General features: G+C 47.1%; 1 protein-coding gene across 1 annotated transcript; it reads left to right on the top strand.

Moving 5' to 3' along the window:
* Nucleotides 1-95: 95 nt before the first annotated feature.
* Nucleotides 96-11,793, top strand: DNAJC16 (DnaJ heat shock protein family (Hsp40) member C16). Its single transcript, XM_062593203.1, has 14 exons — nucleotides 96-256; nucleotides 930-996; nucleotides 1,995-2,325; nucleotides 3,233-3,417; nucleotides 4,861-4,965; nucleotides 5,613-5,771; nucleotides 6,144-6,274; nucleotides 6,546-6,729; nucleotides 7,044-7,226; nucleotides 7,484-7,560; nucleotides 8,063-8,143; nucleotides 8,252-8,350; nucleotides 8,768-8,938; nucleotides 9,368-11,793. Exons 1-14 carry the CDS (start codon nucleotides 96-98, stop codon nucleotides 9,762-9,764), a joined length of 2,331 nt encoding a protein of 776 aa, XP_062449187.1. The 3' UTR covers nucleotides 9,765-11,793.
* Nucleotides 11,794-12,226: the final 433 nt, after the last annotated feature.

Below are 12,226 nucleotides of genomic sequence, written 5' to 3'. Positions count from 1 at the left end.
GCGGCGGCGGCGGCGGCGGCGGGGAGGGGGGGGAAGGGAGCGGCGGCCGTTGAGGAGCCGTTAACGGTCGCCGCGCGCCCGCCCCGGCGGCGGCGATGGCGCGGAGGCTGCGGCTCGGCTGGCTGGCGGCGCTGGGGCTGCTCGTGGCCCTGCAGGCCGCGGCGGGGCACTTCGACCCCTACGGCGTCCTGGGGGTGGGCAGGGACTGCAGCCCGGCGGAGATCAAGAAGGCGTACAAGCGGCTCGCCCGGGAGTGGTACGTGCGGCGGCGCCGCGGCCGCCTCGCGTGACGGGCCCGGCCCCGGCCCCGGCCTGGCGCGGAAACCTCCGCGGAGCCCGGTCAGGCGGCACGGAGGTTGAGGGGGTGTGTGGGGGGCGTGTGTGGGGGGAGGCAGAAGCGCTGTCGGACTCGAGCGCAAACTTTAAAGGCGGACGTTCTCACCTACAGCTTTTAGAGCCTTCCTCGTGTCGCCTGAGAGGTTATCTAACGCTGTGGCAGGGCGTATTTCACAGGAAGAGCCTCGTAGCTGCGCTGCCCTGATTATGTAGGGCAGCAGCTAAGGGAGGCACTGCTGGAGCTGGCGGGGAAGGACCGTGTTGCCTGATAAGGAGATTAAACCCGCCTTGTCTCGGGTTTGAGCCGTTGGTGAGGAATCCAAACGCAGGGAGAGGTTTGGGCAGACACAGCTCGCGTCCTCCGCGGCTCTCAGTGCCTCAGTTCGGACAGGGAAAGCAAGCGCTCGGGCTAAAATCTGATTTAAGCCTCAGACACGCTAAGCAAAACATGCAACTAAAGGCCCTTACTGCCTGCATATTGCTTACAGTTGAAGTGAGCCTGACAACTTCCACGACTTGCTGGGCCTGCCTGTGAGACACTGCTGACCTTTTCTGAAAGGGAAAATACATTCTCCTTTGCTTCTGCATTTTAGGCACCCTGACAAAAATAAGGACCCAGGAGCTGAAGATAAATTCATCCAGATTAGCAAAGCCTATGAGGTAATACACTCTTCTTGCTAGATTTTTGCTGTTTTTAAGATTAGAGTGTTTTGGTTTTTCTTCTTTTTAATGTTGCTTCATTACTTTTTTCATGCACACATAAACAGATAAAGACTCAGCTCTATCTATAAAGGCAGATGGAGAAGAGAAGAAAGTTTTTAATCTGCTTCCTTGATGGAGACCCTCCAGTTGCTGCCAGTATGGCCTCTGTCCAGATAAAGTTTCTGAGTTTCAGAATAACTTTTGGAAATACTTTGCTAGAGCAGATGGATGGGTCTGACTTGTTCGTGTTGAGAAGCACCAAACAAAGGTTGAGAGGGGATTCACTGCGTGCTGCAGAGCTGGATGGCTGTCTTCTCCATATTACCCATATGTGTATTCTGGGGATGGTGTAAGCAACTTTAGTCACTTCAGAGCTTTAGTCAGTTCTAAATATTATTTGCATAAGTAGTTATTTGTAGCTTCCTTATACAAGGCTAAATCAGCTGCTCCAGTTTGTGGCACCTGACCTGATACTTCTTAGGCAAGCAGAGACCCTGAAAATAGATCATCCCTCCTCCCCCTCCCCACACTCCAATGTGGTTTCTGTATAGCACTGCTTACTGTTCAATAACACTTACAACCTTCTGATATTAGAGGAGCCCTCAAATGTTCAAGTAGACTGGTGAAAATCACTCCAGAAAACAGCATTACTGTTCAGAAGCATGAAATTCAGAATCTAGAAATATTTGTCAGGAACTTGTACAGAGTTATTGAATGAAATGCTCCTTTTCTTTGACTTTTTCTTTTTTGCACTTACTTACTGTAGTCAGGGTGGAGGTGACATGACTGTTCACTTTTCCGGAGACTGGAGGGATAGATATTCTGTAAATGGCAGCGCTTTCCCTTCTATCCAGGCCTTACGCAGCTTAAGTTATTTCATAAGGGATTGATGTCATTTTAGTTTCCTCTTAGCACAATCCAGATTTTGCTTGTCAACCGTTTTTACTGCTTCACAGATTCTCTCCAATGAGGAAAAGAGGGCAAACTTTGATCGCTATGGAGATGCCGGGGAGAGCCAGGGGTACTCTCAGCATCAGCATCGCCAGTTCCATCATTTCCATGAAGGCTTCTATTTTGATGAGTCCTTCTTCCATTTCCCCTTTAATTCGGAGAGGCGCGACAACTCCGATGAGAAGTATTTGCTGCATTTTTCACATTACATCAATGAAATTGTGCCAGATAGTTTCAAGAAACCTTACCTCATTAAAATAACCTCAGACTGGTGTTTCAGCTGTATCCACATTGAGCCCGTGTGGAAGGAAGTCGCTCAGGAACTGGAGGCACTGGGTAAGAGCGAAGCCTTTTAAGATGGGCACGCTTGCTCTGCAGAAAGGGACCGCACCAAAGGTGTCTGGCAGCTGCAGTAACTGCTCTCAGCTTGGGAGGACTGAGTTTAGCCAGTCACATTCCTCAAGGATTTAATCAATGATCTTAATCCTTCCACATGTGTTAGTAACGACAGAACTGATGAGGCTGGATGTTGGAAAGTCATTAGAAAACCCTGCTTTTTCTTCATTTCTAACAATGGTGTTTTCATCAGCATTCCCTCAGGCTGACAGATGCTGTTGATCACAGGGTACCTTTTCTCCTGTCTGTACAGCTAGTGGTTTAGTGCTAAGGGCTAATTGCACTACTGCCTGTTTAGGCCAGCTGCATACATGCTGTTTTGCTCTTTACCCTGAGCTCGGATAAGATCCCTACAGAATATGTAATCTAATTTAAGGCTGCAAGGGAAGCTTTAAGACCTCTGTATCATGTTGGAAATATTTGCATTTCAAGGAAGTATTTTCTAACTTTCCTCCCCTCCACAGGGTGAAACTTTTTGTTTTCTTGGAGATTTTAGCTGCATGTGCTTCCACACTGTACATGGAGTCAAGAGTGGAGCAGCAGGAGAGAAAGGTGTTCTAGTCCCTGCTTCCTAAGGCATTCAGCCTTGGAGTTTTCATGTATCGTGTGAAATACCTGCAGGCAGAATGAAAGAGGACAGCTTGTTCTCTCTCTCTCCCATGATAAACCTAGGATTTTTAAATGCTGTTTTCAAGGGATTGTAAAAAAGGAGGAAAATATAGAGTTAAGAGGAGATGTAGCATGAGTAACTCCCAAGCAGAGCGCCAGACGAGGGAACGTACCTTTACACTCAAAGCAGCTTTGGATCGTCCATGACCTTCAACGTGAACTTGCTTTCTCTTTGCAGGAGTGGGAATTGGAGTCGTTCATGCTGGGTACGAGAGACGCCTTGCCCATCACCTAGGTGCGCATAGTACACCGTCGATTCTAGGGCTGATTAACGGGAAAATAACGTTCTTCCACAACGCTGTCGTTCGAGAAAACCTGCGGCAGTTTGTGGAGAATCTTCTGCCAGGGAATCTCGTAGAAAAGGTACGCGTTAGTAAGAGTATCGCAGAATGATTTTGTTACTTATGTTTGCTGAATATTCAGGTCTTTTAGCTATTTTGGCAGCTAGTCTGTTGAATTCAGCATCCAAGTTGATCGGTGGCCCGAGAAGGCGCAACTGAAGTGATTTGCATTTGGGGCACAGAGGGAAAGAATTACAGCTACAACTCCTAGAATTGGTTTCAAAGCAATTGCCCAAGAGAGCTTCGTAACGCTTTTCTTCGCAAAAAGTCCGTCAGAGTACCGGGGTTGCCCCGTGCCCAAATGCTCTGTCTGCTGCTGCTCTCCCAGCTGCAGCACCCCATGGCAGCAAGAGCTGTTGAGGAAGCTGTGCGCTTGCTCATGTTTGGGGTTGTAACCCAGTGGGTGCTCACCCACACCTGTTCAGACCTGGGTTTAGTACAGCCCTTGAAACCTAGATGCAAGCTGCCACGCTTGACCTAGGTTAAGAATATTCTGCTGTGCCTTACAGACTTGCTAGGCTTCTCTTCCCTTCTCATTTGTTTGGGTTTCATTCAGCACATTAAGGATTCTTTACAAATTTCTTACATTATCATCGGTTGTGCCAAAACAGAATGAGACCTTTGAAACTGGAGCTGGGAGTGCTAGCCCTCCTCAATAGGTTGAGGGAGGAAACAATCTTTGCAATAAAAGACCTCTGCAGTTGAGCCTTACACAGCTTTTTGGGGTAGAGTCCTGTAGCACTCCCACCCCGACTCAGGGTGATGTAGCAGGGTCAGGCCCCAGAGCACTCCCTGCAGCCTGTCCTCTGCCAGCAGCAATATTCCTCTCACCTCATTTTACCTTTGGGTCTTCAGTGACAGCTGCTGTTCCCCAAAGGACCTGAAACTGCCATTTTGCGTAGCATCGCATCTCCCCTGGTATTCAGGTTCTAGCAGCCAAAAGGAGGGGCTGCCATCCCAATCCCTGACTTCCTTCTTAACCTCCAGCAGCCAAGACTTCAAAAAAGAGAGCTAGCAGGCAGCTCCTCTCAGCTGTTGTCCCACTAATGGGCTGTGATCTCCCTTTTTATCTCCTCCCTCCAGATCCAAAAGCTATTACAGCTGAAACAGAGCAGGTTTGATTGAGCCCAAAGGTGCCCGTTAACCCTTGTTTTTCCAGCGTAGAATTCATATAGCCCAGTGAACAGTTGTTATGAGAATGAACGTGGCATCAACATTGACTTGAAACAGCATTGGCAGAGGATGGACTAATTAATAGAGTGGGTGCAGGTTGAGACTGATTTTTCCATAAATATACTAAGTCAAAAAGCAAAAGTGACCATTTAAAAGAAAAATCCACAGTCAGCTTTCTGAGATCCCTGGAGAGCTTTCTCAAACTCAGTTATGATTCAGACACCTAATAATATAGCAATGTATGTGTTTAACTGTTCTGAGGCTGAAGCTAATGCTCTGATTCTGTTTAAAGATTACAGATAAAAACTACATCCGCTTTCTGTCTAACTGGAAGAAAGAAAATAAGCCCCATGTCCTTTTATTTGATCATATGCCACTTGTGCCATTATTATACAAGGTAATGTGATTTCTTTCTCTGGCTTTTTGACTTACTAATAAATCCACCTGTTCCAAAAGAGGACATAATATTGCTGGGAGTAGCAGCTGAGCGATGCCTCTAAGTAGTATTGACCAGTTTATGGAGAGCAAGTTAATTTGCGCTCTTTGGAAACGGCACAGTCAGATGACTGACTTTACTGAGGGAAGACCTGGGGTCCAGCTCTGACCCCAAAATTGTTTCTCTGTCTTGTCACCAATGTATCCTTAGTGGAAGTAAAGGTGTGGGTGGGTTTTGGAGTTAGGGCAGAAGAGGGATGTACTAGCCTTTGTTTGTAACGAGAGAATTTAGCATCAGATCTCATTTGAGTTATTGGAGAGCCTATTTCCAAAGAAACCCCTGCTACGACGCAAAATATCGGGTTGTAAAAATAAAGGTGTAAATCCATTGAGGCTTTCTGTATGATGACTAAGCACATGCAAACTCTGTAATTCAGGTAGGGAAAGGAATGGATTTTACCTTTTACACTGCATGTGCAGTGACATTTAAACAGCGGGAGGTGCTCTTGCAGCAGAGGAGAAGTAACTACTACAGGCACTTGGAGGGGGAAAATGTTGTTTAACCTGTAGTGTAAACACACACTGCACTGATGCTTTCTTCCCATCTAGCTGACTGCCTTTGCATACAGAGATTACTTGTCCTTTGGTTATGTGTATGTTGGACTCAGAGGGACCGAAGAGTTGTCCAGCCAGTACAACATCAATGTTTATACTCCTACCATGATGATCTTCAAGGAGCAGATCAACAAGCCCGCAGATGTTGTGCAGGTATTGCTCTGAGTTCTGCCTGAGAACTTATATAAAATGGACAGAGATGCTCTTCTGACTAGGCTTGGTATCAGAAGTGGAGTAGTTCAAAGTAACCCCCAGCAGAAACTGGGGCTGTAGCAAAGGCAGTGAGCAAACACTGGGCGAGAAGGTAGTTCCATAGATGTCTGTTGTGGTGTCTGACCTCTTGAGGAGGATAACTGCAGGTAACTTCCTGGTGTCAGAATCCCGAAATGTGTCGGGGTTCTCCTGTGAGCACAGTGACGGCTGGAGCGTTCTCTCTTCAGAGAAGAGTTTTAGAACAGCTCTACTCGAGAGGTTCTTCTCCTTGTTCTGCTCAGTGCTGATCTCTGCTTTCTTTGTCCTCTCTAGGCACGAGACATGAAGAAGCAGCTCATCGACGACTTCCTTTCCCAGAATAAGTTCCTCATGGCAGCCAGGCTCACCAACCAGAAGCTGTTCCAGGAGCTGTGTCCTGTGAAGAAGTCTCATCGTCAGCGAAAGTAAGGCTCCTTGGATTAATAGTTTAATATTTTATGCGCTTTTACTAGGCATATCCTGAGAGCACATGTAAGTTATAGGTAGAAGGGATGAGGAAGGGGTGCCAGATTGCAAAGGTGATCACACAGAAGGCAGGAGAAGGCATTCACAAGTCTGCCTGAAAATGAGCAGTTAGGTTTTCTGGCTCTTCAGGATGTGTTCTGGCTAGCAGAATGATGATTTCCTCTGGTGTCTAGAATGGCTCTTACTCCCCCATTTTATTGTGTTGGTCAGGCACTGCGTGGTCTTACTTACTGGAGAAGGTGATAAGTTCGCTGAGACCTACGAGGCATTTTTGACTTTTGCCGTGGCCAACACAAAAGACACCCTGAGGTTTGTGCATATCTATAATGATCGTCAGCCAGAATTTGCAGACGCCTTGCTGAATGATGAGGAGAAGTATCGGGGAAAATCAGCCGTGAGTACTGCCTTTTTCTTCTGCTGTTTCTGCTCCTTCTTCTCCCCTGTCATTCAGACTTGCATCATTCTGTTAGCTGCTTGTTTGATTTACTTTGAAAATGCTTCCTCTTAGTTACGAGTGGCTTCTGCACCAGTCATTGCTTAGATTTTTAGGCTTGTTATTTTTTCTACCACTACAGGCTTCTCTTTCAAAAATACTCATATTAAAGAATGGTTGTGTCTTAATCTGACTCATATTTCTGGACAGTGATTTGAAACATAAAATCTTTCTTGAAAAAAAGTATCTTCTTTTGCTATTATTGGTTTGTGCAGGTGGTCATTTTGGAAAGGCGTAATAATGCAGGGAAAGTTGCCTATAAAGCTTTGGAGGAGGCCTGGCAAGGCAGCAGAGAAGATAACTTCATCCTGCTGGATCTTCTGGATCAGTTGAGGACAGACCCTGGTCTTCTCTCATCAGACACTGTCCTGACAGACTTGAATGATGAACTTGCTCCCGTAAGTGCATTGCATTTCCAGATGTGTAACGACTGCCCTGCCTCTTCTTGGACAGTTCCTTAGTGGTCATCAGCTGAAAGTATTTATATTTTGAAATATTGAGGCAGGATTTTAGGTTCCTCGTTCATGGAAGGAAGCGTTCTTGGCATACTCTGACGCTCATTTGCACGCAGGGTACCGATTTGGGGGTGAAGGTCATGTCAGTGCTGTGGGTAGCAGTTTTGTCATTAACTTTTTTTTTTTCCTCATCTTAACAGATGTTTCTAATCCGATGGTTTTACTCCATGCTGGATTACATCTCAGACTGCTGGGACAGTTTGTTTCATAATAACTGGTACGGATTGGATGTTAACTAGTGCTGATACACAGTAGGATTGCTGTTGTCTTGTTCAGTTGTTTAACAGACCCAGGCTCATACTAAGAGGATTTAAGAACATATCAAAATACACAGAGGCCTGTATTCTCTTGAGATTAAGGTGAAGAGCAGTAATAGCATGTTGTCATTAATTTCTGCTTCACCTACTGAGTACTTTGGCCTTGAAGCTGAGGTCAGCCGTATGCCCGTAGACATTACGCTCCTGAAAACGCACCAGCCTTGCTGATCAGTTTTTCATTTTTTCCCCTTAGTGTTATTTTCAAGTGTATCCATTCCTCATCTTTCTCTTTTGGGTGGGAGTAAGACTGTGCCCAAAATCCTGATGATGTTTAAGGCCCCCCAAAATGAGCCAAGTTTCTAGAGAAACTGCATGATATTATTTGAGGTAGAAAGGAACTGAAATCCACCCTGAAACTGTGCAACTCTCAGAACTCACTGCTGTTTGCAAATCTTTTCCCAGGCGAGAAATGATGCCCCTGCTGTCCTTGCTCTTCTCTGCACTCTTCATTCTTTTTGGCACCGTTATTGTTCAGGCTTTCAGGTAAGCGCGCACCAGAACGTCCTGGGGATCTTCCAGACCAGCCTATAGCATCTGAACCCAAACTTACCCTTTAAACAAAAAAAAAAAAAAACCAACATTCCTTTGCAGTGACTCAAGCGATGCAAGAGACTCTCCTCCACCAGAGAAAGAAGAAGCAACCACGAAGACTGAAAAGAACGACACGAGCTTCAGCAAAGAGAATAACAGGTACCTTCTAACTTCTTTATTAAGTGTTCGTGTCCCACTGGCACAGGAGAGAAGGTGGCTTTTCTGGGCTGCACCTTGGACTCAGAGAGTCCAGCTAAAGTCTGTGACTTTTTAAGACGAGTCTCTTGCCACGCAGCTACTCTTCCATCTCTTGTAAAAAATTATTCCTCCGATCTGTGCTGACCCCTAGAAGCTTGTGTGCTTGTCCTAGACTGTCATTCCATGGCGGAGTGACAAAGGACTGACTGACTTGTTGAGGAGGATCCAGTCTGGCCTTTGCAGGTTTGGTTGTCTTTAACTACAGGGCATAGGGATGGGTCTGTTTAAGGGAGGGACGAGTTATTTTTCACTGTTTCTCTGCACTCTGTTACTGTGGTTTCTGTGTTCCCCTTTCACTCAGTCATTGTTTCATTGCAGCAGGGTTCCCAAAAAGGGCTTTGTCGAGGTGACGGAGCTAACGGACATTAACTATAACAGTAACTTGGTACGCCTGAGGCCAGGTCACATGAACGTGGTCTTGATCCTCTCTAACGCTACCAAAACCACTCTCCTGCAGAAGTTTGCCCTGGAAGTCTACACGTTCACAGGGTAGGTTGGGGCCCTTTCCCGGGCTGCTGTTACTCTTTTACGACCTGCGTAATGTTACTCAGATGAAAGGCTGGGAGTGGTTTTAGCGTGATTGCCAGGAGGGAACATCTCTGCATGCGTTAGCTGCAAAACTGAGCAGCTGAAAACTGGCCTACAGTGACTGCACTCCCTTTCTTGAAGTCTTGAAGGTGAAGGCAGCAGGAAGGGTCTGGCACTGCTGCCACTTCCACTGTAGCTGTGTTTCACCAAATACAGAGCATGACCGTGCTACGCAGTAGGAAACTGCCACGCGTGCTGCACTCGGTTAAAAGGAGCAGTGGAAACACAGCTTTGCAGCTGCCCTTGTTTACAAACGCTTACCTGTCCTGTAGGAATCCAGCCTCGCTTGGGAGCGGTGCTAATCCAGCTTCCCCTCTGCTCTCCCCCCAGGAGCAGCTCTCTTCATTTCTCCTTCCTCAGCCTGGACAAGCACCGAGAATGGCTGGAGTACCTGTTAGAGTTTGCGCAGGATGCGGCCCCCATCCCAAATCAGTACGACAAGCATTTCCTGGAGCGTGACTACACGGGCTACGTCCTAGCTCTGAACGGCCACAAGAAGTACTTCTGCCTCTTTAAGCCTCACAGATCAGGGGACGAGGGGGGGACGCTAGGAGCGTGCGAGGATTACGATTCCTCACTACATCCAGAAGCCAGAGGGAAATCCTCCTGCAGTCCAGGATCTAGATCGGTTAAAAACAAATTACACAAGTTGTCCTTTTGGATGGAACGCCTTCTAGAGGGCTCCTTACAGAGGTTCTATATCCCCTCGTGGCCTGCGCTAGACTGAGGGATTTTAAAGAGATTCTAACACACAAACTTTTTATGGAGATGACAAGGGACAACAGTTCTTTCCAGGAATAAACAATCACAATGAACGGACCTTAGGTTTTAGATGAACTCTCCTAGGGCCAGTGAATAGAAATATCTCCCCGTGTCTCAAACCTAGGTGTGCGACGAAGCACACCGAAGGTCCCTCTACCAAATTGTTCTTGCATTGGATGCCGTCCTATCGAAGACAGAAGAAGTCTCTTTTCCCTTCTTGTCCTGCCACATCTGCTTCGTGAGTCACCTCTGTTCCATCTCACCTTGGCTGACGAAAACCTGCAACTTCTCCGCTGCGGTGACTCTGTCCGGACTGAACGTAACCTGTTAGGCGGGTCAGGTCGCGGTTCCTCTCCCGTTCCCTGTGCTTAGCCCATGGTGCATGGTGTGACACTGGCAAGACCCTACAGACCCTCGCAGGCTCTGCAGTTCTGAAAGGCCTCCTGCCGGGCGTTCTTACTTATCGGCTTTCCCTGTGGTAAGTGATCTAGAGTACGGTCGGGAGCATCTCCCACGTAGCAAACCTGTAGCTAGGACTTACCTGTGGTGCGGGCTAGTAGGCGATTTGCATGTTTCATGCTCCTCGTGTAATAGTTCCACGTGCAGCTTCACCAGCTAAACCATACCCAGGGAGGGAAGGGGTTTTGCACAGCCCTAAATACTGTAAAGGTGTTGAGCCATTTGTCACGTCGTTTTTCAGATGCCTTTCCGCTTCTGTGAATTTTAGACTATGTATCTTAGAGCCATAACTTTAACTGTGTCCTCAGACTGTAGGCATAAGCTGCTATGAGCCAGTAGATGTGTAACAGAAACTTTAAATAGCTGCTAGGGAGTCGGGTTGGACTCCTTTCAAACAACGTTACATCTGTAGTACAAACCAACCTTTCTTTGTATCAAGGAACTTAATTTTTCAATGATTGTATTCTTGAAATGTTGCCCCAGAAGTGCTGTATCATCAGACCGTCTTTTATGTGTGAAACTAGTTTTGTTTTAGGCGTGGGTTTAAGATGCTTGGTTTCAGCATCTCAGCTATTTCATTCTTGCCACAAACCTTTGTTTCTCAACATGCAGGCTGCCTTGTTTTGTTTTGTTTTTTAAACACTTTGTCTGCGTAAGGTTAGAACAGTTGTAGAGTTGGGTTTATGCTTTGCTGCAACAGTGCTCCAGCGCGCTGCGGGGAACGGGGTGGCCTTCTGTAGTGGTGGGAAGCGGCAGACTTGCACTCGCTTTCTGCTCTTCAAACAACGAAGCGCAGCAGAAGGGTTGCTTGTCGCAGCCAGGACCGTAACGCTGGGGCGCTTTTACTTCCTTGTCACTACTCCTGGGGAGACACCGGTTCCTTAGCTGCTGCTTGCTGCGTCTCTGTATAAAACTCTTCCAAGCACTCTGTGTAGGAACCCAGGACTCCTACAATAGTAAGCTGCTGTTAGGCTACGTGACTGCCAAATTACAAAAGTCTCTGCTGGGTGGCCTTTACGTGAGGGCTCCGAACCTTACTGTAAAGCGCTTCTTTCAAGCATTCGGTGTTAGTTACAAGCTCGCTCTACCCTTGCCTTCTTAGCCACCATCTTACCAGAGCAGCTAGTTATTACGGATAAATGTGCCCTTCTCTGAGATCCCTGCTGAGCCCGATGATTGAGATCTAGGAATGCTGAAGTCATTTTACTGCCCAAATTACCTAGTTGCTCACCAAATCCTGGCTTGTTGCATTCCTCCCTGTGCTGGGAGCAGGTTGGCACACCTCAGCCTCCAACAGACACCGTAACAACAACAACTCGTATAATGTACTTACACATGAAAGCTAAGAGAACTACTGCCACCCCTTATGTGAGGTTACTTAAATTTAGCTCAGTGGACTCCGGACCTGCAGCTTGCGTTGCTGCATGAAAGAAGCCCTAAGCCACCAGCACGGAAGAAGAGGTCTTCTCCTGGCTAGGGCTACCTGCAGACCGAGAGCAACGAGGCGCACACGTATTGCTGACGTGGGGGGGGGGGGGGGGGGGAACAAACCGCTAGCCTGGCTTTGCGAGGCTTTATTTCATTCGGCTCGAAGAATCGCCGTAGCACTCCTGCACGTTCCCCAAAGCTTGCTTTGTAGGACATGGCTAGAATAAGGCTGTAGCTGAGTAGAAAAACCACCAAGTTGAAGACTATATAATTTTTAGATGTTTGCAGAAAGCAGGAAACTATTCTTTGGTAGCAGGTGAGGATCAGCATAGACCCATCTGCTGTCTCTTCAGCTAATGAGGAGAAAACTCAACACGCCAAGAAGTGCCTCGTGCTCCAGCAAGGGAATTCACCCCTGCCCAGAGTAAAAAAAAATGAGGCTTAATGGCCTTCAAAATGCAATTTATGTGCTGCACAGGTGTTGAACTCCATTTCTCTTTTAGCACAGTGAATGTCCCTTTTAGAGTGAGTTCTGTTCAA

The sequence above is a fragment of the Rhea pennata genome, chromosome 22, assembly GCF_028389875.1.
Source record: "Rhea pennata isolate bPtePen1 chromosome 22, bPtePen1.pri, whole genome shotgun sequence".
NCBI lineage: Eukaryota > Metazoa > Chordata > Aves > Rheiformes > Rheidae > Rhea > Rhea pennata.
The sequence above is the reverse complement of the archived record's forward strand: the minus strand, read 5'-3'. Positions and strand labels throughout refer to the sequence as shown.